The sequence below is a fragment of the Globicephala melas genome, chromosome 8, assembly GCF_963455315.2.
Source record: "Globicephala melas chromosome 8, mGloMel1.2, whole genome shotgun sequence".
NCBI classification, from domain to species: domain Eukaryota; kingdom Metazoa; phylum Chordata; class Mammalia; order Artiodactyla; family Delphinidae; genus Globicephala; species Globicephala melas.
In genome coordinates this window covers 318,461-344,652 of record NC_083321.1, presented here as the reverse complement: position 1 = coordinate 344,652, position 26,192 = coordinate 318,461, and the positions used below count along the sequence as shown (strand labels likewise).

General features: G+C 59.8%; 2 protein-coding genes across 12 annotated transcripts in view; both read right to left on the bottom strand.

The window, feature by feature from the left end:
• The window catches only part of PHRF1 (PHD and ring finger domains 1), a 28,191-nt gene extending 14,326 nt beyond the window's left edge, over positions 1-13,865 (bottom strand). For 7 of the 11 annotated variants that reach the window (XR_009564721.1, XR_009564722.1, XM_030850913.2 and 4 more), the window contains exons 1-7: positions 13,709-13,865; positions 11,735-11,815; positions 10,018-10,133; positions 9,621-9,719; positions 5,941-6,155; positions 4,887-4,970; positions 3,162-3,280 (exon numbers count right to left, since the gene is read on the bottom strand). Coding sequence is in view for 7 of the 11 variants with exons in the window: in XM_030850913.2 (XP_030706773.1) it covers positions 3,162-3,280; positions 4,887-4,970; positions 5,941-6,155; positions 9,621-9,719; positions 10,018-10,111 (611 nt within the window). In the remaining 4 variants the exon portion in view is untranslated. Of the gene's footprint in view, positions 1-3,161; positions 3,281-4,886; positions 4,971-5,940; positions 6,156-9,620; positions 9,720-10,017; positions 10,134-11,734; positions 11,816-13,708 lie in introns of those variants that run through there. The other 4 variants (XM_060302696.1, XM_060302697.1, XM_030850914.2 and 1 more) reach the window with 3 other exon arrangements.
• A 7,689-nt stretch (positions 13,866-21,554) lies between these two features.
• RASSF7 (Ras association domain family member 7) lies at positions 21,555-25,042 on the bottom strand. Its single transcript, XM_030850960.3, has 6 exons — positions 24,153-25,042; positions 23,458-23,588; positions 22,585-23,297; positions 22,315-22,443; positions 22,157-22,238; positions 21,555-22,074 (listed from the first exon to the last, which is right to left on the bottom strand). Exons 2-6 carry the CDS (start codon positions 23,579-23,581, stop codon positions 22,043-22,045), a joined length of 1,080 nt encoding a protein of 359 aa, XP_030706820.2. The 5' UTR covers positions 23,582-23,588; positions 24,153-25,042; the 3' UTR covers positions 21,555-22,042.
• Between the last annotated feature and the right edge of the window lie 1,150 nt (positions 25,043-26,192).

Below are 26,192 nucleotides of genomic sequence, written 5' to 3'. Positions count from 1 at the left end.
TCTTTGACATAAGTCACAGCAATATTTTTGGGGAGCTGTCTCTCAAAGCAAAGGAAATAAAAGCAAAAATAAACAAATGGGACCTAATTAAACTTTAAATCTTAACTTTTGCACAGCAAAGGAAACACTGACAAAACGAAAAGACTTCCTGAATGGAAGAAAATATTTGCAAACTACATGACCAACAAGGGATCAACATCCAAAATATATCAACAGCTCATACAACTCAATATCAAAAAAAGTGATTAAAACATGGGCAAAAGACCGCAGACATTTTTCCAAAGAAGACATACAGATGGCCAAAAGGCACATGAAAAGATGTTCAACATTGCTAATCATCAGAGAAATGCAAATCAAAACCACAATGAGACAACACATCACACCTGTCTGAATGGTTTTCGTCAAAAAGGCCACAAATAGGGCTTCCCTGGTGGCGCAGTGGTTGAGGGTCCGCCTGCCGATGCAGGGGACACGGGTTTGTGCCCCGGTCCAGGAAGGTCCCACATGCCACAGAGCAGCTAGGCCCGTGAGCCATGGCAGCTGAGCCTGCGTGTCCGGAGCCTGTGCTCCGCAACAAGAGAGGCCACAACAGTGAGAGGCCTGCGTACCGCAAAAAAAAAAAAAAGACCACAAATAACAAATGTTGGTGAGGATGTGCAGAAAAGGGAGGTCTCTTGCACTGTTGGTGGGACTGTAAATTGGTGCAGCTGCCACGGAGAGCAGTATGGAGGTTCCTGAAGAAACTAAAAATAGAACTACCATATGATCCAGCACTTCCACTCCTGGGTACTTAACTAAAGAAAATGAAAACACTAATTCAAAAAGATACATGCACTCCAGTGTTCACAGCATTATTCACAAAAGCCAAGATATGGAAGTAACCCAAGTGCCCATGAACAGACAAATGGATAAAGAAGATGTGGTGTACACAAACACACACCCTCAGCCATAAAAAAGACTGCAATTCTGCCATTTGCAAAAACATGAATGGACCTGGAGAGTGTTACACTTAGTGAAATAAGTCAAAAGAGAAAAACAAATACTCTACGTTATCGCTTATATGTGTAACGTAGAAATGAAACAAACCACCGTATATAATAAAACAGAAACAGACTCAAATATAGAGAACAAAGTAGTGGTTAACAGTCAGTAGAGGGGAGTCGGGGAGCAAGACAGGGGTATGGGTGGGATTAAGAGATACAAGCTACTCTGTATATAACAAAGTACAAGAATACACTGCACAGCACAGAGAAGTAGAACCAATATTTTATAATAACTTTAAATAGAGCATAACTGATAAAAATTTTGAATCACTGTGTTGTACACCTGAAACTAATATAACTCTATAAACCAATTATACCTCAATTTAAAAAAAAATGCATGCTATGTTTCAATTTTGTTATGAACCTAAAATTGCTCTGAAAGATAAAATCTATTAAAAAAAAAAAAAGGACTGTAGGCTCCATTTAAAAGCTTAAGGGTGTGTGGGGGCTTCCCTGGTGGCACAGTGGTTGAGAATCTGCCTGCCAATGCAGGGGACAGGGGTTCGAGCCCTGGTCTGGGAGGATCCCACATGCCGCGGAGCAACTAGGCCCGTGAGCCGCAACTACTGAGCCTGCGCGTCTGGAGCCTTGTTGCTCCGCAACACGAGAGGCCGCGATAGTGAGAGGCCCGCGTACCGTGATGAAGAGTGGCCCCCACTCACCGCAACTAGAGAAAGCCCTCGCACAGAAACGAAGACCCAACACAGCCAAAAATAAATAAATAAATATTAAAAGAAAAAAAAAAAAAACGCTTAAGGGGGGAACTCCCTGGCAGTCCAGTAGTTAGGACTCGGTGCTTTCACTGCTGAGGGCCCGGGTTCAATCCCTGGTCAGGAAACTAAGATCCCACAAGCCATGCAGCAAGGCAAAAAGGAAAAGAAAAAAAAAGGGATAAAAGCTTAAGAGAAAATCGAGGCTTTGTGAGTGAAAGCTCCAACAGCCTCATCCAGGGCTCCCCAGCGTCCTCAAGGCCACTGGAAGGCACACAAGCTCGTCTGGCACAGGGAACCCAGGCCAAGAAGGCAAGGCTGGTGACGAGGGCCAGGCCAGGCCAAGGGGTGTGGCGGCCAGTACCAGGCCTCTCCTTCCCACCACGTGTGGGCTCTCAGGCAGCATCCAGCTGTCCCAGGCCCCTCCTTCTCAGGCCCCGAGCAGCCACCATCACTGGGGAAAAGGGTGCAGTCTGCGTGTGAGCAGCGTTCTGAATGCTGCCACCCCCGTGGCCCCACTCGGTCATGGAGTGTGACAGCAAGAGCCGTGAGCTGGACACACGGGTCTGCAGGACACCCAAGGCTCTGCTTCTGCCCTCTAGCCCCAGACCGACAACAGGCTAGAGGGGACCCGCTCAGACATGGCCAACTTCCGGGACTCCAAAGGGGCAAGGAGCAGCAAGGTCAGGCAACCGTGTCACCAAACACGGATGCAGGCTGAGACTGGTGAGAAAGGAGGGAGGAACGCATTGCATTCTCAGCTGTGTGAGCACCGAGGGCGGGGCTCGGAGGAAGGTGGGAGATGCTGCCAGGCCCGGGGAGTGTGACCTGCTGTCTCAGTGCAGGGAGGTGGCAGGTAGTGGGCCCCGGTGGGCAGCCCAGGAAGTGTCTGCATTGGGACAAGCACAGGCCCCACAGGCGCCCGTCCTCCAGGGCTTGTGCTGCTCCAGCACAAGGAAAGGGCCTGACGAGAAGCAGGGGACCCAATGGTGTTGCAGAATGACAATGAAAGGGGCTCCACGGACACAGGGGTGGCTGGCAGCCTGGCTGGAAGCGCGTCCCACTGTCCTGCCGTGTGAAGCTGCCCCGGCCCCTGGCCTCGCACAAAGTGTGGGTCCCGCTCGTGTCCGCCCCCGGCCCAGCCAGCCCACGCCCCCATTTCTTGCCTCTCCCCCTCGTCCTGAGATACTAGGTACATCTCTGCAAGCGGCCTCAGGATATCGTCTGGAAACAGGTGGAGGATATAAACAACGATGGGGGGGGACGAAGCATGCGGAGCCCAGGACGCAGCAGACGACCCTCGAGGGGCAGGTGGCGCTGAGCACAAACACAGCTGGGCAGGTCCCTCTAGCGGGTCAACAAGACCAGCTCTGAGCCGAGCTCAGGGCACCCAACGGGAGGGGCTCACCCAGCGTCGCAGCCGTCGCAGAGCAGCAGACGGTCCTCCCGGTCGCTCCTGCCGCACACCCCACAGAAGGTCGGGTCTTCATCCTCATCCTCCCCAAGCCTGGCGCTCTCCACTGGGATCTGGGGACAGGACAGCGTGCTCAGCACATGGCAAGAGGGACCCAAATCCCAGAGCCGTTTATATCACGGTTTGCAATGGACCCAGAGCAGATTCACACGGGCTCCATGGGCCCAGAGCTTCTGAATTAACAAGCACCAGTGACTTTTATGTTTTCTAACCATCTCAGGGTAGTTAGCCCTGAGAAAAAAAACGATTCAACAGAAAAAGTCTGACCCACGGAAGGGCTCCAGAGCGGAGTGGCAGGTGAGACAGCCAAACATGAGGGCTACGTTGCACGGACCACGCGGGTGGAGAACAGGGAAGCGCCGGGCTCTCGTCCCCCAAGAACTGTCCCAGGACCAAGCAAAGCACAGAAACGTGACTGCCAAATGACACTCAAACATGTGCTGCCCCACGACGATCACAGCTACTCCTCATCGCTGCCGCCAGCCCGAGCCACCTCAACAGGCTGCCTCGGTCTCCTGCCCATGAGTCCCACTGAGAAACAGCCTCTGCAGCTCACTTCCCCACGGGTGACTCGCCTGAGCCACACTCTCTGCCTTTGTTCCTGCACCAGCCAGGGACTCGGGACCCTCCCGCGGCCTCCTGGACTCTGTGCTGGGTCTGAGCCGTTCTCGGATCTCCTCCAATTGGACCTGCTGGCGTGTAAGTGGGCCCTTCACCCACCTCCCCTTCCCACACAGGAGGCGCTCGGGGCCAAGGACTCAAGAGGCAGGCACTCAAGGAAACAGAGCTTGCCTGCGGGGAAAATGCCGGCGCTCCCCAGAGACCTCGGGCAGAAGAGCAAAGCGCCCGGGGCAGGCCACAGGAGGCTCCACCAGCAGGACGGGACGGGAGCTGCCGTCCCCGACCAAGACTCCAGGAGAAGTCTGCTCACCCAGAGCCGGAGTCCTCACACATCCCTGGCTCCGCAAATAAAAAGGCACATCTGCGGCTATAAGACTCGCTGAGAAGATGTAAGGCAAATCTCTACGAGTCTTTCTTTTTCTTCTTTTTGGCAGAGCCGTGTGGCTTGCAGGAACTTCCCCGACCAAGGACTGAACCCAGGCCATGGCAGTGAAAGCGAGGAAGCCTAACCACTAGGCCACCAGGGAACTCCCTCAACAAGTCTTTCTAATGCTGCTCCTCAACAGAAGACGACGTATGGAGGCCTCCCAGTCCCCAAACAGCAGGTGAGCAAAAGCACGCTTTTAAGAGCAAGGAAAACACCTTGTCCCCAGCCCTCATGCTCCTGCCACGCGCCTTCCCAAGTCTGGTCCCGAGAGAGCTGGCCCCCTCTCCCAGGGCTGGGGTCCACACCCTGACCTTCCCGGCCTGCTGTGGCTGCCGTGGCTCAAGAGGAGAGAAGCTCGGAGATGCAGAAAAGGCGTGTGGGAGTGGAGAGGAGGAAGTCTGGGAAACCGCTCCCATGCAGAGCCCAGGCTGGCCGGGCACACAGCACCACCTCCAGCACCGGGTTTCACGTTCATGGCCGCAAACGGCCTTTTAGTCGATTTCTAAAACACACGTAACTAATACTTCAGGAAAGCAACTTGCCTTTTGAAGGCATGTTTTCCCATGAGATGGGGACCAATGTAATACACAAAAGGGGGCGCCTACACTTACCTTCTTCAAGATTTTACCGCCAAATTGAGCTCGAATACAAATACATTTAAATATAGTTCGATCAACTGGACAGGAATTGGCATTCTGTAAGAAACAAAAATCATACTTCAACCTTATAGAATCACTTTCACTATTAATACCATCTGAAAATAATTTCATTTAGAAGTCAAGACTTCCTTTTACATTAAAAATCTAATTTGCAGAATGCCTGTGTAGGCTAGGCTCTGTGCTAGGCGGCTGGGGATACAGCAGTGAAGAAAAGAGACAGAAATCAAATCCCTGCCACGTGGAGCGGTTCTCTTGGAGGGCCAGTCAGTGCTAAGAAGACAAGAGGAGGGCAAGGGGTGGCGGGACAGCTGGGTTACTGGCCAGCAAGCAGGGGGCAGAGGAGAAGAGGCTGGGTGCTTGAGGCAACGCCGTTACTGTCACCCTCGCTGGGTAAGGGCAGGCACAGTGCGGCGAGACCGGCCGCGTTCCCGGGGTCCGAGTTGGTGAGGGTGGGAATAGAATCAGGCAGGGCCGCTGGTCCTCGAGGACGGTGAAAGGCACGGGGCTGTGGGCCACGCGTCCTTTGACTCATTACTTCTTTGAGGTTTTTCACAAAGTTCAGAAAGTAGGGAGGGGGCAGTGCTTCTAAAGCTCACCCTGCAACACTGCACCATCTGGTGAACCCCATGTGCTTTTACTGCTAATCACACGACTCAGGCTTTCCTGGGTCTATGAGATGACCCCTCAGCATGTGAGCACCGGCCAACTCGGCCTGAGCAGGCTGCCCCTGGGCCACTAAGGATTTCTGGTCCCCGAGGGGCACCGGCCCATAAACAACCCTCCTGATCCAGCGCTCCACGAGCATATCACCCCACAGTGAGCTTCACCGACCACCCCGAGGGCCTAGAGCTCGAACGAAGCAGAGATCAAGCTCGGACACCACCTGGGGCTCCAACTCCTGTTATAGAGCAGAGACCCAGACCCTTGAGAGGCCGGCCAGAGGCTGGGTCACACACACACAGAGGCTAGCCCGAAGGGAGGAAGTGCCCGAAGAGAAGCCACGCACCTTGGACCACTCCACGATGCAATCGAGGCAGAAGTAGTGGGCACAGTTCTCGGGTGTCCCCACAGCCTGGTCCCTGAAAGCATTAAGACAGATCGGGCAGCTCTCCGAATCATCATCAGAGTTAAATGCACCGCTGGCTTCCAGCACCCCCCGAGTAGCCGCTGCTGCTGCTAACGTGTCCACGTCGTCGCCGTCTTCTTCGGAATCCTCGGAACCTTGACAAAGAGGCAATGTTACAAGTCCACAAACTGGAGTACAGGAGGCATGCAGACCGCAGCCGCACTCGGGCGAGCAGGGTCCCGAATCCCACACACGAGGGACAGACCCGCTCCTGCGGCCCCACCAGGACAGATGTCACCGGGCATTTTAACCCGAAGCTGCTTCCAAGCTCAGGGGACACCAGCCCCACCCCCCCAACTTGGAGCCGAATCAGAACCCTCACGAGGCAGGCAGCCTCCCGGGGCCAGCCCGCCTCTCGGCTCAGTGCAGTGGCCTCCAGAGGGCGCCACGTGCCGTCAACACCCTTCTCAAAACAGTGTCAGTGAGCCACGGCCCTCAGGAAAGGCCTCTCCTACAGGTCTTTCATTTTTCTTGCTTCAGGGATTAGAGAGCATAAATTCCTAACCCAGCAAGCTGGCCACAACAGTCCTGATCAATTTCTGAAAGCTTCTGAAGCTGGGGTTAGGCCAGCAGAAAAGGAAGGAGACACTTTCAGTTCACCAAGGCAGAGTCAACAGGTGCATTAGTTTTCTCTCTCCACTGAACTCCACTGAAATAACGCTACTTCACATGGACAGGAGAAGCAGGCTAGGGGTGTGGCAGGCAGGGTTCTTACACACCCCCGAGACCCTGCTGTCTCAAGGCAAAGGGAAACTAGAACATAACCAAATGAGCTCTTTAAAAGTAGTTTTCTCTGGCTGGTTGTAGAACGTTGCGGCCTATCCACTGAGGGGTGACTCCCAGGAGCTGAGTGACAACGGCCTCCCCTGGCAGCCGGCCAGAGACAGGACTGGAGCCCCATGCCCGCAGGGATCTGAAATCTGCTGACAAGCCGTGACCTTGGGGAGCACCCTGAGCCTCAGACGGGAACGGCAGCCCTGTGACCCCTTGATGTCAGTCGGGTGAGAACCAAGCAGAGGACCAGCCACCGGTGTCTGGACTACAGACCCATGGAACCACTGAGCACGCGGTTCTCAGCTGCTGTGTTCATGACAATCTGTTACAAACCAAGAGAAAACTAACAAAACTGGTGTCCACAAAATTTTGGAGAATGACTTTGCTCAGCTTCCTGCTTGGCTAAGGGCGTGGAGGCTGGAGGATCTGGTTCTTCCTCCGGAATTCCAGAAGGCTCAGGAACTGAAGGGAAGGCAGAGAGCTGGCCATCTGAGGGCCACCTGACCCCTCCGCGGTGTCCCACCCACGGAGGACGCCTTTGAAGTGCCTGAGGGGCAGCGACCACCAACGGAGAGGCAGCTAAAGACACAGGCAGGTGCCAAGACCCTGGGCCACCCGCCTCCCCACCCCGTCTCAGGGGCGGCCGGACCAGGCCCCAACCAGACGAAGGACCAGGCCAAAGGAGGTGCAGACATGGGTGCCAGCCCGGCGTGGCAGCTGGCAGCACAGCACGCCTGGGAACCCAGTGCAGGTGAGGGCACGGCTCACACGAGGAGGGCAGGACCACACTGGAAAGAGCTGGGAGCAACTGAGATGAGGCCGAGTAGGGAGGGGCTGCGAGCTGAGCAGACCAGGACGCATGTGCACCGCCTGGAGAGCGGGCTGAGGCAGCGGGTCAGAGTCCCAAGTCCTCATGTTTCGTCCTAAGACTTGAACAGATAATACCTATCTAAAGTTGAAAACTGAGCAAACAGCGACACAAACAAATGACTTTCAGGAATCAACACTAGCACAGGAAAAGCAAAAAGATGAGTAGAAAGAGCTGCGGAAAGAAGGGGGACGTGGCAGATACCAGGCCCGTAAGGATGCAGGTAACTCCCTTTGAAGACACTACGTTTGAGATCTCTTAAATTCTCACCAGCCAGAGATACGCTCCTTGCCTGTGAGTTTCACTGACCGGCGCGGAAAACTAGGGGTGTCTGGTGGAGTCTTACTGCCCATCAGCTATGGCCGTAGCCTCCAGGTGCCTGCCCACCACTGGGCACCTCCTCATCACCTGCGGGCCTGCTGGGCACTGGGCTCTACGCCAGCTGTCCCTGCACGGCACTCCCCACCAGCCCATGTCCCCCATTACCCGGCTAACCCTCCTGCCCTTCAGATCACAGCTTAGATGTGTCTTTCTGGAAGCTTCTCCTCACCAGCCCAGGCCCACAGGGGCTGAGGCCTCCCCATTCCCATGATGTCCCCATAAACACATTCTTGGCATCTATCACCTGACCTAACTGCTCCTTTACACCGTTGTCTCTGCTGCTAGGCAGTTAGCTCGGGCAGAGAGCCCCGGCTGGGCTCCCGCCTGCCCTCCAGCCTGCAGCCCCCGTCCTCTGGCCTCCAGTAGAGCCTCAAACCTCTGCTCGAGGGATGAAGTGACAAAGACCTGATGTCCTCTGCCTCCAGCCTGGTCAAGGCCACATGCCTGTGCCCAAGCCCCAAGCCCATCTGCAGAAACAAGCGAAGAGCCACAACGTGACCTGCAAACTCAGCACAGAACTTCACGTGCCTGCACAGAAGTCAAAATCTAACTCTGGAAGAATATGTCACCAACACACGCGCGGTAGCAAACTCACACTGATGTGCTGTGTCAGTGCTCTTCCTTCACAAGCACTGTCCCACACGTGAGGGGTTACCTTTCTGAAACATTCTAAGTTCATAAACACAGGAGTCCAAGGACTGTGATAAAAAGACTAGGCAGATGCTTCAGGACCACACACGTCCTGAGTGGACGGCTGTTGTCAGAAGGAAAAGAGCCGTAAGTCAAGCTTCCAAAGCCCGGTGCCACATGGGGAGGGGGCTGAGCGCACCTCCCTCTGAGGGGCTGGGACAAGGCAGTCCAGCCTGGGGACCCCACAGGACATGTACCAGCCAGGATGCCCGGGAAGGCCAGGGAAGGAGGTGCCGTGAGGTCCTCAGGCGGCACTATCTCCCCGTGCAGGAGTTCAGAGGCACAAACGTCAAGTGATGTAAACATCCTGGGAATTTCTTAATAAAGTCATTCCGTGCATCTGCCAGTTCTCTCAGGGGTTCCATCAACAGCGAGAGAAGGAGCCACAGGAGGCACCGCCATCCTGCCCAGGTGGTCCCTGGGGTCAGGTGGCTCCCTGGTCAGGTGGTCCTAGGTCCCGGCAAACCTCGGCTCATGCTACCCCTGCCCTGCAGCAGGGGCTGGGGGCCTGCTCTGCCCGCAGGTCCAGTCCTGCGTTCTCCCTGGCAACGCCCTTCGCACTGCTCCCTGTTCTCAGGCATTTTAACCTCCTGCCGCCACCAAGGAAGACACCTACCCACTGTGCCATCAGCCCAACTACATCAATGCGAGCCAGCTTCCCAGCTGAAGACGAGACCCACTGCAGGGGACTGCCAGACTGCTGTGCTAGGGAGTTTCACCCCCAGTGTTCACAGCCCCAGGTGGCCAGCGCGGTTAAGACAGCAACTTCAACAAGGCCGTTTTATAACAGCAATCCCTGTCACGAGAGAGGGGACACGCGGGGCCGCTCGAACGTCAGCGTTCTCACCAGATCCGTCTTCCAGGTGCCCCTCCTCGTCGTCGCCATCACTGTGCTCAGTGCACGTGTCGTCCTCAGAGCCCCCACTGTGGGCATCACTGCTGTCTTCTAGATGGACAGGTAAACACAGGCCCGGGGGGCAGCGTCATGGCTGAGGCAGGTTGGAAGATGCACAGAGGTGTTCAGAGGACACCTGCCCACAGGGCGCCCAGCGCTGCCCCCAGGGATGGGGGGGTGGGGCCGCATGGGGACGTGGGGAGGGAAAAGCAGCATCTTTTGCTCAATTTACATCTGTATTGATTGCATTAAAAATAAACACCAAACAATGTGCCGCCTGTGCACTTGAAAAGCAAAGCATGAACACTTGCTCCCCAGCTCCGTGTGGAGCGGCGGGAGGGCGGCTCACCAGCATCGCTGGTCAGGGCGGCAGGACGGAGTCTCGGGTGGCCATCGGGCCCCGGGCTTCGGTCCACAAGCTCGTCCAGGCTGTCGTCATCCATTGCTGGACATTGGAGTTCAGCTCTGAAAGAAACCAGGGTCAAGTAATTTCCCGCTGTCCCAAACGTTACGTAAAGCTCCCTGCCGAGAGCAATAGTCACTCTCTACACGTCACGTCCTGGTGACACGTGTCCACCCGTAGCACAGGAGATATAATACGCTCAAAACTGTGCATACACACAAAAGAGACTGGCTCCTATCTACAGAGCCACGTTCAAAGTCAGATCCCAATTTATAACGAACCTAACTGAGCCTCAGACTGGCCACCTTCTTGTTCAGTCAGGCACCTACCACACCTCAACACTCCCCAGGTACCACGAGGCCAGGCTTGAAGGAAATGGCTTATCACAAGCTGAGGCAAAGCAGCGCTTTCAATGGGGGATGGTCACCAGAAGGCCCCGGTGCCAAGCAGGGCCCTCTCCCTGCACTCCCCTGGCACCTCCCTCTCAGCCCTGGCTGGCCAGCCCAGGCTCCACGCACCTCACTATAGCTGGGAGGCCAAGGTACCAGCTGACGTTCCTCTGACCTCGCCCCAGTGCATCCACAGGGCACCGCCAAGTCACCTGACTGCCCGGGGGCAGCATGGGGCCACAAGGAGCAGAGGTCAGGTTCTGCCTCTTGGCTGCCAAGTCCACCTGCTCTTGGGCTCCTGATCTCCAAGTGGGGATGCCTGTCGTGCCTACTCTGCAAGGCCACTGCCAGGATAACACAGAAGATCTAGACCAATGACCTCACAGACATAGTGGGACACAATTACCCTCCCACACCAGGGCCTCTGACTTTGGTCTCCAAATAAGGGCTCCTTTCCCATCAGTGCTACTCACTTCCCAAGTGACCCCGAGAGGAAACACCTCAATGACACACAGTGAGGAAACACTGCCCCCATCCTGGTGGCACAGTGTGCTTCCAACCAAGTCCAGTCTACATGGTCAAAGGAAAGGGGTCACAGGAAAGACCGGAAGGCAGAGGCACAAAGCAAGAACCAGGCGCAGGGGGTTAGGCTGACAGCAGCGTGCCCAGAAGCCAGGAAAGGCTCTCATTCCTGGATCCTACATGCAGGCTTCTCTCCCGTGGGCTGTGGGCCACACACTGTGTATAACACATGCATCACAGAAGCAAGGGAACGGGCTGTCACTACCACCATTGTACAGATGCTCCCAAAGAATGATCCCCTGATGGGGCTGAGGCCAGGTTCAGACCCCAGAACGCCTCACTTCCCATACAAAGTCCGACTCTGGGACGATGCTTTCTAAAATAGCGAGGGCATGTTAATGTCATGAAACTGCCACATGATGCTTCTACTGCAAGCAGGCAACCGAAATTTTTAACCCCTGAAAGCCACCACCTTTCTTCTACCTAACATGCCAAGGTTAAGAAAATCAGCAACAGTCCTACTCAACTTAAGGGTCTGCACCCCACTTCTTGGTGAGTCAGCAACACAGCAGGGACCTTCCCTGTCCTGTACCCACGTCCTGACCATGTCTTCTGCTGGAGACGCACAGACCATGGTGCCACTGTCCGTCCACCTTTCCCCTGAGCATGAGGGCTGCAGCCCATTGCAGGTAAGAAGACCTATTATCCTCTGGCTATAGCTGTCATTCTGGGACACCTGCTCTCATACTTACCCTGCCCCTACTGTGTGCAGCACGGGTCCTGCCCTGGAGAAGCACAGCCTATGAAGGAGGTAAATACTCACACCCAGGAACCTACCGAGGAAAAAAATCAGAAAATGTAACCCCCCAAAGAGACGACAGAGCACAGCCAGGGACAATTCACACGCAAAAGCACAAACAAATAACCCCTGGCCTCTCCCTTGGTGACTGAGACCTAGGCCTGCCTGCCAGGGGCAGTGGCAGGGCCTGGCTCAGAGAACTGTAGGAGGTCAGTGCGGCCACGATGGGGTCTGGCTTGCCTGAGACACCAACTCCGGAATCAGGATGACTGACTCCCCGTGTCCCTGCACCTGTGGGGATCAGTCCCGAGAGCCCTGTGCTTCTCCATCACAGCTGCGAGGAGAACCTCCAGGCCTCCCGACAGCCCTCCCTTCCTGCATCATCGTACACAGTAACTTCTGGCAGCGCCCAGGGAAAAGAGCCGGCTAGCCTCTGAAGGTGCTTTCCAGGGCAAGCGCTGTGCGACCACGAAGGAAGAGACCACCGTTAGCAAGCCCCGGCCCCCCCCCCTTCCTCTGTAAGGAACCCTGCACTCAGAACACTGTGCGAGTGGGACCCTGGCTTAGCACCTACTGGCCCCACCAGCAGCCCCAGCTCAGACACGCCTGCTCAGATCCACCATCCCCACCTCTGCTCATATGTCCCAGACCAATGGCCAGGAAGCCCTTTCTGCGGGAAAGCCCACAGCCCCCCGGCTGCTGGCCGCCTTCGGCAGCGCCCGCAGCACTGTGGTGCTCCTGCCGAGCCTTCAGATTTAAGGGAACCTGGGGAAAAATTTAAACCAGAAAGAGTATTTCCCTCTCTTTTCAAATTCAGGGACTCAAAGCACCTGCAATCCCAACCATCACTAAGGAACCAAAAGACCTTCCGGTATGGTCACCGGCAGCTATGCCAGGACCAGAACCTGACTGCCCATCACCAGGCCCTGAGCAAGCCTGCCCGGTCCAACGTCTCATACGGGGCCAACTCTCAACTTTCATTCATCGTCTGCCACAGAGGATACAAGACCTCGAAACTGTAAACTGCAACGGAAGTAAAAAAGCTAGGGCCCAGCAAGGTCTTGGCAGGGTTGAGACAGACACCAAGAGTCCATGCTGGGAGGCTGCTAAGAGAACCAAAGCCAGGCTGGCCCTGTCACGGCCTTGCCACCAGCCTAGCGCAAAAAAAGGAACCAGCTGTTGTCATTCTGACACAACATTCTTCTCCTAAGAAAAAATACTGAGTGGTCCAGGGAGAGGGAAGGTGTGCTATGTCCCAAGTCAAACCTCACTTCAGCCTCAGGTTCTGTCCAAGTGACCACTGGCCAAAATGTGGCTCACAGGCTGACTACCATCTTGCTGCTGCTGCAGAAACAAGATAAGTATATAAGAGCCAAAGCTGACAAGAATGTAAAACAATCCTTGTTATTAAAAAAAAAAAAACATGGGCCAGGAATCAGGGCTAGGGTTAACACAGTGCCCTGGCTCCGCACTCATGAGCTGTGTGACGTTGGCAAGTTACTTAACCTCTACGGGCTCCATTCTATGTATGTAAAACAGGAAGGCCAATACCTAGTCCCGAAAAACTGCTGTGAAGACTACGTGACTTAAAGAACGGGAAACCATCCCGTCAACCAAACAGGCCTGTCGAAACACTGGCGAAGCCAATGAAAGCAAAGACGACCAGGAGCTGGAAACGAGTTAGCAAACGGTCACACTTCGCTCTAGGAAGTCGCCCCCCCGGAAACCCGCCTGCAAGCCCGGGGCCTCCCAGCCTCTGCGCGAGGCCTCCCGCGCCCGCAGGCGGTCACCGCCGCCCGCCAGCCCGGGGCCAGTGCGGCGCAGGCCTCGCACCGCTGGGCAGGCCGCAGACAAAGCGCGAGGCGCCCGGGGCGGCCCTCCGGTCGGGGCGCAACAGACACCCGGGAAGCTGCGGCCCAGCACGTACCCGGAACCTCGCGCCCCGCCGGCCGCTACCGGGCGCTCGCCGCCACTGCCGCAGCCGCCGCCCGAACGAGAACCAAGACTAGGCCCGAACAACGCCAACAACAACGCCAACAACGCCGCCAACAACGCCGCCGCCGCCGCCGCCGCCGCCGCCGCCGCCGCCGCCGCCGCCGCCGCGCGCTCCTCGACCCGGAAGTGCATGGAGCCGGCTTCCGGGGTCCTTCCACCCCGCCCTTGGCGGGAACCACTGGGACCAGGGAGGGGAAGAAAGGCCTGAGGTGGAAGAGAGAGCCGCTCCCTGAGCTTGGGGATCTCGAGGCTTTGGAAACACTGTTTAATGCGTTATCACAGTCCAAAGAGACAAGCTGCTTGGAAGAACTTGAGGTTTCTAAGTTCCTGCCTTTGGGCTGTTATGGGACTGCCCCTCCGTCGGGAAGCTGGCACAGTCCGACCCTCCCCCCGTCGCCCAGGGCGAATGGGAGCGGAAGCCTGGCACACCTAGGGTCCCGCCCCCAGCCAGGGTCCCGCCCCGTGCGATGGCCCCGCCCCCAACCCGGGTCCGGCTCCACGCGGCGCCCCCGCCCCGCCCTCCCGCCACCCCCCCTCCCATCCCTCAGATGTCAAGCGTGAGCTGCGGAGAGCCGTGCCGGGACGGCCTGGTGGCGCTCCAGGGACGAGCAGCTTTGTGCCGTCCGTTCACTCCGACCAAACACTGATGGACCCTCTGCTCGGGCTCCGCCAGGCGCTGAGCACAGCGAGGACGATTCCCCAGTCCCGTGTCCCATCTTGTCCAGACACAATAAACAATGAACGTTGCGAATCACTGCGCCGCGTGGTGTGTGAGAAGCTGATTCGTGCTCTGATAAAAAGGGCAGAGTCCGGGGCTCCGGAGGCAGGAGGACTGGCCAGTGGTAGTTAGCGGGTGAGACGTGATGGCGGAGGGAGCAGCCGTGGGGAGAGCTCGGAGAAGCTGCCGGGACCACAGAAGGGAGGCCCGCGAAGTGGGCCCGGGCGGGGAGCGGCACGGGAGGGTCCTGAGCAGGGTGACAGGCGCTGGCTGATAGGATCCCCCGGGCGGCAGCGGGTGAACAGAATGGAGCAGCGGGGGCGGGCCCGGGGGACCAGTGGGGAGGCCTCTTTGGCCAACCCCCCTTCAGGGACCCCCGTGGTGCCGGCTGGGGTGGGGCAGCGCAGGTGCGGGAAGCGATCCGCTCCTGGTAGATTATGAAGACAGAAGCGAGGGGGGCGCGGTTGTTGAGGAGTTGGATGTGAGATGCCAGGTAAAAGGGGAAACCAGGAAGGGTTCCTGGAAGCCAGGGGAAGAAGGCGCATCCAGGAGGACGCCTGTGTGGAGCGAGGTGGGAGTCACCGGTGACCCGGAGGATAGCAGCGCTGGGGGGCGGGGCAGCTGGAGGCGGTTTAACGAGAAGGCGAGCTGAGTGACGGCCGGCGAGCACCAAGCGGGAAACAAAAGTGGAGGCAGCTGGGAAGAAGGCCACCGAGAGAAGGTTATTTTGTTTTTTCTTTTTACGAGGGGAGAAATAACCCGCGTGCTTACAGGATCCGGAAAGGACTTTGCAGAAAGGAAGAATGGATGGTGCCAGAGAGGTGAGGGACTCTGGAGGGAATCTTCTCTGTGGGCGTGTGTGTGTGTGTGTGTGTGTGTGTGTGTGTGTGTGTGGCGCTGGCACAGCATAGTACCTCTTGGGTGTCACCCAGGCCAGGTACCCAAATCCGGACACTTTAGCTCTCAGCGTAAGTATGGATCTTGTGACCTCGGAAGAGTTTCTCAATCCCTCTGTGCCTCGTTGGCTATAAAATAGTGATGTGGAGGGCTGGATGGGTGGGGTCCAGCATGCTAAACACCCTGCACCAGACACCTTCCCCTCCCTCTCAACTTGGTCTCAGCCAGTGTCGGCCCTTCTGCACACACATGCCTACCTGCCAAAGACCACTAGATATGAGGACACCGCCCAGTAGAGGATCCCAAATCTGGGTGGGTGGGAGCACGCCACTAAAGCTCCTGGGAAGGAATTGGATAAGCAGCTTGGAGCCCCCTTGGAGCGGGATCAGCCCCTCCTACCCTCATCTGCAGCTGCTCTTCGGGCCTGCTGGAAGATTGTCATAATAAACACATGCAGGGCTTCCCTGGTGGCGCAGTGGTTAAGAATCCGCCTGCCAATGCAGGGGACACGGGTTCAAGCCCTGGTCTGGGAAGATCCCACATGCCGCGGAGCAACTAAGTCCATGCACCACAACTACTGAGCCCGCGTGCCACAACTACTGAAGCCTGCACGCCTAGAGGCCATGCTCCGCAACAAGAGAAGCCACCGCAATGAGAAGACCGCACACCGCAACGAAGAGTAACCCCCACTCGCCACAACTAGAGAAAGCACGCACGCAGCAACGAAGACCCAACGCAGCCAAAAACAAATAAATAAAAAAAGAGAGAGAGAGAGAAAAACCTGTACCTTGCAGCCCTCACTGGGCCATGGTGCATGCTGGCACACCCTACTCCTGCCCCTCGCAGGCCCAGGCAGGCCCAGACACAGGATGCATGCTCCTCTCCTCGTGTGCACAGGAGGGTGGAGCTGGACAGGGAGCTCCCTTGGTTCTGTCCAGCCCAGGTCAGCCCCGTCCCCTGCCATCAGTCCTGCACAAACACACAGGGCCAGAGCCGGGGAAAGGAAACAGGCAGGGCTGTGATCCCTAACTTAGGAAGGCAGGTGTATCAGTGTCCTAGGGCAGCCACAACAAATGACCACAGACTGGGGGGCTTAAAACCACAAATTTCTTCTCTCACAGTCCAGGAGGCCAGAAGTCCAAAATCTAGGTTGACAGCTGTGCTTTCTCTGAAATCTGTAGAGGGAATCCTTTGTTTCCGCTTCTGGTTTTTGGTCCTTCAGTCTTCCGTGGCTTATGGCAGCATCACCCCAATCTCTGCCTCGGTCTTCGTATGGCCTTCCTCCCTGTGTGCCTGTACCTTTCTTAAAAGCACACTTGTCTTTGGATTTAGGACCCACTCAGATAATCCAGGATGACCTCATCAAGCTGCAAAGACCCTTTTTCCAAGTAAGGTAACATTCACAGGGTCTAGGCATTTGGATGTAACATAACTTTTTGAGGTACCACCATTCAGTACACTTCAGAGGGTGATAAAGGGTGCATTTGGAACCAGCAGGACTGAGGGGGCACTGCTGGAGGTCGTTCCAGCAGGGCAAGGCAGGAACTGGGAGTCACCCTGATTTCTGGCCTGTCCCTGTCCCCGAATCCCAGACTTCTCCCCTCCAAACCTCTGCCTGTCTGCCCGCCCCAATCACGCCCAGTCCTGAAGGTGCAGGCCCTGCCCACAGGGGGCCACACCCAACACCCTGCACTTGAACTTCTATACTCAGGCTTCATGCTCCCAAGGTCCCAGGCAGGGTCAGATGTCTCCCTGGAGGCCCACACTCGGCCACCTGGGCAACACTTTTGAAGGAAGAAATGAAATGACCAAGATGGTGGGAAGGGTGCAGGAGGGGCCCACACTGGTTTTGTGGCAACTGGTGGGCTCCAGCCCAGGCTTATGTGGGCTCCGGGGAGGACAAGAGTGGGGTAGTGAGCTGGGGGGCAGGAGGGCTGCAGGAGAGCAGCCAGGGTGGCTGATGCTGGGGAGGTACTGTCCCTGGGCCAAGTCGGGGGCAGAGGGGCCCTTTGTAGCTGCCTGGAGCAGGGAGAATGGGGTCCTCCAGGGAGGGCCAGGCTCTGAGGCAGGTGCCAGAGACTCTGGTTGACTTGAGGGAGGTGGGCAAACGGGAGAGTTCTTGCTTACTTTGGAGGGGACACAAAGGTCTTAAGAGGACCTTAACCCTAACCCTAACTCTCCAGACTGGATGGTGGAGAACAGGAGGGGCTCGGGCACCTCTCTGCCTGATTAGGGGTCCGGATGACCCATGATTCTGCCTCAGGGAGGCTGCGAGGGGAGTGTGAAGAGAAGGGGCCAGGGCCACGACTCCCCTGGCTGCCACCTTGGGGCTACACCAGAAATGGATGACTCCAGGTCTGAAACTCTCCGTTCCCTTGGTTTCTACAATTTTCAATGCCCGGACAGGACAGGTCAGAGGACGGGGGCAAGCTGCCAAGGGCCCTGCGCTCCGTGCCGTGGCCCCTCCGGACAGGAGTGACCAGGAGTCCCCAGGGCCGGCCCGCGGGGGTCGCGGGTCAAACCAGGCAGAAGCGGAGCCCCCTCAACGCCAGCCAGGCCGCCCCGGAGTGGGTGCAGGAGGCGCAGCCAGTAGGTGGTCGCGAGGGCACGGGCCGGCTTACGTGTGCCGGAGCCCGGCCTTCCCGGGGAGGGGCCCGGCTCGCGCGGGCCGGGGGTGCTGAAGCGCCCGGGCTGTTCCACCGCCGGGGCCGGCGTGGGTAGCGCCTCGGGTCGTACCAACCGCACCGGCCGGCGGGGGAGCTGCCCCGGGCGCCAGGCGGCGACGCGGCGCCCGCTGGCCCCGCCCGGCAGGTGGCGGCCCCGCCCAGAGGCCGACGTGCGGAGAGGAACGCGCCGGCCGCGCCCGCGAGGCGCCGCGCGACGGTGGGCGTGGCGTCCCGTCCCCGGCTCTCACACAGTGGCTGCGGCGGGGCAGGGCGGGCCCGGCTCGGCCGGCCATTGGCTGCGGGACCTGTACATTTGCATACGGGCCGGGCGCGGAGCGCGGAGCCGGCGGGGGCGCGAGGGGGCCGCGGCCGCCGCCGAAGTTGGGCAGAAAGCCGGCGACGGCCCCGTGCCGGGGTCGCAGGTGACGCGCGAGGGGTCCCAGGCCGGCGGGCGGGAGCTCGGACCGGGCAAGGGCAGCGGGATCGGACAGCCAAGTTGGAGGGGAGGGAAGGGTCGGGGGCTCGGGACGACCCTTCCGCCCGCACGGCGGTCCCTCCAGGCGCAGGGCAGCCACTGCCCACCGCACACTGCGCTGCTCCGGACCCACTGTGCGTGTGACAGCGGCTGATCTGTCTCTGGGCTGCGCGACCGCCCCGTCCCCTCTGTGACCCTGCAGGGCAGGGGACGGCCACATCGGGTCAGAGGGCGCGCGCCAAGGCGGGTGGTGGGCAAAGGCGCCCCGTGGACTGGGTGTGCTTTTCTGCGACCAGCAGTGGGCTGAGGGAAAACGGGGGGCATTCAGGGAACTTCGCTGTCCTCCGCACGAGGAGGCTCAGGTTGGACCAGATGCCCTCTTGGAGGGAACTCTCTTTCCCTTGTGTGTCTCAGGGTGTCAGGATGTGCAGGGTTCCTGGGACGGCCTTCCCGATGTCGCCAAGCTTAAGGCAGTCCTGGGCAGGCACGGGTGCCGGGGTTCGAGCCTTGGACGTTGGAACAAGGACCTCCAGAACCAGCCTCTTGAGGGCTACCTCTGAGGACTTCCTTGAGGACAGTGGTGACAGATTTGACTTTTCTGTGCACTCTGAAGACCCTTTTGTGGCACCCCTGACACACCCTCCAGGGGCGGGGGCTCCTGGAGGCCCGCTTTCCTGTTAGGGATTCTTGAGTTCACCATGAAAATCCTATGGTTGTGGAGCCGGCCCAGAGCAGCCTCTGGGCCTGCAGACGCCAGGAGGCCAGCAGCAGGCTCTGTCCCGTCTCCCAGGTGGTGGGGGCTGATGGCTGGGGCAGCCTGGGGGGAGGTAGGCTTAGTCGGGGCCTTGTGTGGACTCGGACTCCCCTTTGGAGGGACTCTGTCCTAACTGATGGTCGATGTGGTGTGCTGAGTGTCACACCCAGCAGGCTTGGCAGGGCCAGGTTCTGCAGGTGGCAGGGAGGCTGTTGGTGGCTTTGGGGCTGAGAACCAGCAGAGCTGATTTGCTGCCACTGGGTGATGACTTACTCTGGGCAGCCGTCTGTGAACCCTGGTGTTCTCAGCCAGCCCTGGAGGGCCCTGCTGTGCGGGGCGGGGGCCAAGCAGGAACTCTGAGGCCAGTAGGGGCACCAGTGCCTTCCGCCCAACCCAGTCTGGCCCTGCGGAGCGACAGTGAGGATAGCTGCCTGGTACTCACAGCAGGCAGGGTCCTGCCCTGCCATCCACTGGTTTGATGGGAGCTGGGCCTTTCCTCACCTCAGCACATTTCACATCATTGTTTTCAAAGTACAGTTTAAAACTCAAAAGTAAACTTTTCAGCAACTCAAGGATTTGCTTAGTGATCTGAAGCACTTCTGGCAACTTTCGGGGGGTGTGGAATTTTGTTCACCTGGAACAGCCTCAGAGGAAGGTTCTGCCTGAGGACCCTCTCTGAGCTGGAGAAGAGGGCTGTCAGCATCCTCAGAGGCAGCCTCAGGCCAGGGGCAGGTCCCTGCCAGTGACTTCAGAAGGAACGGGTGTTCCCTGAAAACAGATACGGAGACCAGGGGGCTTAAGTATGCCCAGTTCTGTGTCTGCCGCCCTTTGGGGAGTGGGGAAGCCCACGACACTAGGAAGGGCATGGGCTGGTCCTCCCCTTTCCCCTGTGTGTGTAGGGTGGTCCCTGGATAGCACCTGGCCTTGCCCTCTGCTGGCCTACGTGCTCAGCTTGGGAGATGACGCCGTGCTAAGGCTCAGGGCTGGTGCCCAGCGGCCCATCCAATCCTCTGGAGCACAGGTGGGGGCTACAGATGAAGGGAGCAGGCCCCTCGGACAGTCCCCAGTCCTCCCACCCAGGGCAAGGCCTTACTGGCCCGTGCACTCCAGGCTGCACCCTGTGTGGCCTGTGCTTGGCCCTATCTGGAGTCACAGGTCAGGCAGGCGTGTGGACAGGTGAGGGGATGGGCTGGGGGCTCCACAGAGGAAGCCAGGGCCAGATCCCTTTTGCCACCAGGCCCGTGCAGCCACTCCCATCCCTGCTGCAGCTCAGGCAGGAAGTACCGGCTCCTGGTTACTCCCATAAGCTGTGCGCTTGGTGGTTTCCTTGCTCCTTGCACTCAGGACTTCACGTCCCCTACTGTCGGCCCCAAAGGAAGTGGGGAATGCCAGGCCCGGCTCAGGGGCCACCCCAGAAGAAGGCTGAGTCCATCCCAAAGTTGCCCGCCCCCAAACTAAGCACGAAGACCCCTGTGATCTAGGCTGTCCCGTCCCCTGTTCCTCAATACACGTGGCTGCACCCAAGCCTCAGAGCCTCCCATCCCAGCCACAGCTCTCTGAGCAGAGCTCTCCCATCCCAGCCACAGCTCTCTGAGCTGGGAGCCTGTGGCCCAGCCCAGGACCAGGGCTGTGATTTGGACCTCGCCCTGCCCCAATTTCAAGGCTGCAGGCATGCAGCTGAGGCTTCATGCCCACCTGGGGAGTGGAGGTGGGAGGCACACCCTCCAGGGGCCAGCAAAGCTCCCTGGGCCTCGCAGACCCAGGAGTCCCCACAAGCTCTGAGACTCAGGAAACCTGATGGACGGGTCTGGCGTGTCCTTGAGTCCTCATATCCAGGAGCCACCCCAGAGCGGGCAGCGCTTTCTGCTGCTGGTGGGGAGCAGGCCAGAGAGGGAAGCCAGGTGGGGGAGGGGTCCAGACAAACCCAGGTCAGTGCTGAGGCTGCTTCAGGCGCCCAGCACCACTCCAACCCCAGGCTCAGGTTGCCAAGGAGAGAAACACCCCCCCCAACCACCACCACCACCACCCCCCCCCACCACCACCCCCCCCCCGCACAGCAACAGGGAAGGGCCACCCCCCCAGGGGGTGGGTGGACACAGCAGCCTGAAATGTGAGCCCCTGGGAGCTCCGGCTTTAGACCAACTGATGACTGGTCCCTGGGAAACCCCCATCTCAGGATCTTTGGCTGCTGCCAGCCCCAGGCAGCTCAGGGGACTACGCAGGGACCCCACAGACCCTGCCCATTGCAGCCTTGGGACACACTTAAGCCACGTGGGGCAGTTTATTGAGGTTTTAGTGTCGGGGTAGGAAGGCAGCACACACACGTGTGTGCGCGCACCTGCACACACACGGACGTGGGGAAGGATGCCTCCCACACGCAAGCGCATGCCTACAGGCTGAACACAGGGTGGTCCGTGCACCTCTCTTCCCCAGCAAGGAGCTGTGGCCTTTGGGGCCTAGTGATTTCTGGGCTGGCCATGCCCCGTGCTTCTCCAGGGGTCTGCGCAGATTTGACAAGGACTAGAGCAAGAGTCCTCAGCCTTCCCCTGCCCACTGCAGCAGAAACCCTAGGGCTCCGAGGAGTCCCATCTCAGACCCAGCGTACCAGGGCTTCCCACTGCATGGTGGAAGGAGTCCTCTGTGACCCCGAGCTTGCCTTCTGTCATCCAGGCTGGGCTGGCCTTGGCTGCCCTTGCTCATGTCATCAGAGCCCAGGGCTGGGCTGGCACTGGACGTCCACTCTGGGGCGAGAGCTGCTACCTCCAGGAGTTCTGCCTCATGGGGGTGACTGTGGGGAAGACATGGGCTGAGAGGGCTGCGGGGGACACAGAAGGACCTCATCCCACCCAGAGTGGGGGAGACAGACATACTCTCTGGGCTCAGGCTGGACACCAGGGCTGGACTCGGGGGGGCTCCCAGCAGGGGCTCTTCTCTGGACGGAGGCAGAAGATCCTGTGGGAAGAGCGGGTCAGCATGGAGCTGGGCTGGGCCTCCCGCCAACCTGGCCACCCTCCAGAACCGCTCTGACCTGCGTGCCAGGGGGAGCCCCGTCCGGCCGTGGGGACGGGGACAGTGCAGCCCCCGTCTGCCGGATGAACTGCTGCAGGTTACACTGACGCAGCTCCCGGTTCAGCTCCTCCAGCTCCTGGGCCTGGGCCTAGGGCACACGGGACCCTCAGAGGCGCACGGCCGTGGAGCCGCACGGCCTCATGCTCTCCCTCGTCTGATCCTGAGACCAACACCCAAATCCACCCTGCGATGGAGGAACTGGCAGGGGTGCGGGGTCCAGCGGGCTCACCTGCAGGGCGTGCTCAGCAGCCTCCAGAGCCCTGCCCACCAGGGCAAGGCTGCCCTGCACCTCCACACTCTGCCGCTCCTGGGCGGCCAGGTCCTGGCGCAGGCGTTCTGCGACAGACGCTGTGGGTGAGGGGGGCCCAGGGGCCTCTGCGGCCATAAGTAACTCGGCCTCCAGGGCGCGGGTCTGGGCGTCCAGGGCCTGCAGCCGAGCGGCATGCTCAGCCGTGGCCGCGCTCAGCGCCTGCAGGCGGGCCTGCCCCTCGTGCTCCCGGGCCTGCTCCCGCCGCAGCTCCTGCTCCCAGAAGGCCTCCTGGCCCAGCTCCGCTGCGTTCCTGCGCACCCTTCGCTCCAAGCCCTGCAGGTCTGCGCAGCAGCCCGGCATTGGTGCTACGGGACCCACAGGCTCGGGGGGTACAGGGTCGGGGGCCAGCCCAGGGAACCCCAGGCTGAAGGCCAGCGCTTTGCAGGGCTCACGGTCCAGTGCTGGTCGAGGCTTTGGGGGAAGGCTAGCTCGGATTGGGCAGCGCTCAGGGGGAGGGCAGCTGTCTGAGGAGGGCCTCCCAGCGAGGCTGGGTCCTGTCCGCCTCAGGACAAACTGGACATCGCTGGCAAACTGTCCACAGGTCGCCTGCGCACCCACGGGACACTCCTGGGGTAGCAGCTGCCGTTCCTTCTCTCTGAGACGCTGCACAAGCACGAAGCGGCCTGTCTGGCCTGGAGTAGGGGGGGAGGGGTCAGTCAGTCCACATCCCTTACCGTCTGTCCACCTGGCTTGTGCAGTTGGGGGCAGGCAAGAGGGATCAGCAGCAGCCCCACCCTCCTCGGGGCACCCCAGGTGCACCTGCTGGGCCCATCCGTGCTTCAGGGGACTCACCTATCGCTTGGGCCAGTGCGATGACCACTTCCTGACAGGTGGTCTGCTCTGAAACCCCACAGACCACACGCTGGATGCCATCCACCCACACCTTCAGCTCCATGGCCGCCAGCCCTGAGAGCATCCCTGTCCTGCAGGGAGGGTGAAGGCCACAGGGTCAGGCTCTGCCTGGCCCCAACACAGCCTGGCCCCGCTCTTCCTCCTTGAGGCCTGCCCCTCACCCCCTGAACTGGCTCAGGACTGCTGCCCCTCAGCGTCTGCTGCCCAGCCCCACCTGCAGGCCGCGCATTCCTGGGGGTGGGGTAGCAAAGACCAGTGCCCCCCAAAGGGGGAACCAGTGTGCCCTCCCGCAGCGCTCGGAGGCTTCCCCACTTCCCAGCCTGCTCTCGCCCCGCCCCACTCCCGGAACAAGGCAAATCATTAACCAGACCCAGCCACCTGGCTCGGAGGGTACAGCCCCTCCCGCGGGGCGTCCGCCCGCAGACCTCGGCCCTCCAGACCCACCGCACCCGGCACGGGCGGCCCCTGCCCACTCCCGCCCGTCCCCGCGATCGCCGCGAGGCCGCTGTCCCCGCCCGGGGCGGGTGCAGGTGCGGCGCGGCCCCCACGCCGGCCTGGCTTGCGCCCCTCCGTCGGAATCGCCGTCCGGGGCCGCTCCCTGCGCTCTGGAAGTTCCGGGACCCGGCGCAGCTCACCTGGACGCTCGCCTGCCTCCGGAATCCGGACGCGAACTGGCTGCTGCCAGGCGCCGGGCGCCGCCGCAACCTGCCGCCTACAGCGCCGCGGGAGCGCCCCGGCCCGCCACCCCATTGGCCCACGGCCGGAGAGCCCCGCCCCACACACTTCCATTGGCTCCGCGGCGCGCACTGCCCGCCCCATGCCGACGCCCATTAGCCACCTACTCTGAGCCTCGCCCCTGGCCCTCCCCATTGGCTCCCCGCCCGTCCCGCCCCCGGCGGCGCCCAGGTGTGGGCGGGGCTCCGGGGAGCAGCGGGGCGGACAGAGCCCGGGTCCACGCACGCCCCAAGCCCGAAAGCAACACGGAAGCGCGTCCCAGACCGCGGTCGCAGGCGGCGCGTGGGGCAGGTGCCTGGCCGCGCTCCACGATTGACTTCCGCAGAAGCCGCCCAGTCTGAGGAGCCTCCTGCCTAGGGAGGGGGCGCCGGCCTGGGACCCCACGAGCCCGGCCTGCGCCTAGCGGAGCCGCGGAGCCAGAACCGCCCCTCCCCCGGCCTGATGGGCCCGCGTCGGAACGCACAGGGGTCGGGGGCTCTTAGCGGGAGGCAGTGGAGCTGGTTGCCCGCTGCACCTCTCTGGCTGCTGCCGGGCTGACAATCCTGGTGGGTGAGGGGGCCGCCCAGAGGTTGCCTGGGACAAAGGCCCTGGACTCTTTGAGGTTCCTTCCCCCCACCCTTTCCTGCCCTCAGTGGGGCCCAATGCCTGCCCAAGCTGTGGACACGCTCCTGCACCAGGCCAGTCCTGCTCTCCTGCCAGGAGACCCCAAGCCAGCGCAGCAGCCAGGGCCCCTCGTAGCCTCAATGCTATCTGTGTGGCCCAGCGGCAAGGGCATCCAGAGGCTGTACTCGCCCAATCAGACGGCCACGGGCGGGGGTGGGGGGTGGGGTGGGGGGTGGGGGGTGGTGTCCTCCCTCCCACCACAAGCCCTACCAAGAGCAAAAGCTGAAAGTCTGAATGAATGAATGGTGAAGGAATGAAGGTGGGGTGGGGGTGGGGCAAATACTGGAGGGCGTGAGTCTAATGGGTCAGGTCTGGGGCCTCACTTTTGTCCAGAGGCGCGGGTGAGGGGACCATTGTCATCGTTATATAAGTGTCCCCAGGCCTCCCTGCAGTTGCTCAGTGGTGGAGGTGGATGGGGGAAGGGGAAGGGGAGGCTTCTCTCTCGGTCAGGTAAATGGGCACCAGCCGCTATGGGCACAGAGGCCGTAGGAGGAACTCAGGAGGGGTTCCACTGCTGGTTAGAGCTCAGCAAGCCCCTCCGCCAGGTTCTCCGAGCTCTCACCTGCCTCTCCCTCCTCCCCAGTCAGCTCAGGCCCCAGTGAGGGCCACATTCTCACGAAGGCCGTCCTGCTGGCCTGTGGACACACTCACAGGGCAGCAATGCCACCAATACCCACTGATCACCATGGTCAGGCTGGGGAGGGACGGTGGGAACCTGCCCCAGGGTCGGTTGGAGGTGTTGGGCTGCGCTGGGGACCATGGCAGACCCTTCTGGTCACTCTGTGTCCTCTGGGCCTGCGGACGTTAGCTGGGCTGTAGCTCAGCCTCTCACAGCTTCTCCTTCAGGCTGGACAAGGAGGGGGCCCAGGGTCCACTCAGGGCCCTGGTCTGGGGTCTCCCTGGAGACTCCTGGTAACAAACGGCCCCTCCCCTTCTGGGTGCTGGTATCCATGGCAACACTGTAGAGCCTTTCTCTCCCCAGGCCTGCTTGGATTTCAGGCCTCAGGTGAGCGTTGGCGGGAGGGCCCTGGGTCTGAGGGGGACAGGGACATCACCGGCAAAGGACTAGCACCTTTGGGGACACTTGCACTAGGCTGGGGGGCGGGATTACAGCTCCTGGAGGGCAAGGGTGACGGGGGGAGATGACAAGGAATGTGTGAACACCCAAGTGACATGGTGCCAGGGGTGGGGGTGACCTGCTGCCCTGGCCTGGTGAGAAACACACAGGTGTGGACACCCACGTGACTGGCAGTGTGCTGTCCTGTGGGGCAGACACA

What these genes read in the sequence shown, in the direction of transcription:
- RASSF7 (XM_030850960.3), bottom strand. Translation starts at nt 23,581, where the DNA reads ATGCTCTCAGGGCTGGCGGCCATGGAGCTGAAGGTGTGGGTGGATGGC. An exon ending in CGCACTGGCCCAAGCGATAG is followed by an intron (nt 23,298 to 23,457) that starts GTGAGTCCCCTG and finishes CCCCTACTCCAG; the next exon opens with GCCAGACAGGCCGCTTCGTG. An exon ending in GGGCTCCCCCTGGCACGCAG is followed by an intron (nt 22,239 to 22,314) that starts GTCAGAGCGGTT and finishes CTCTTCCCACAG; the next exon opens with GATCTTCTGCCTCCGTCCAG.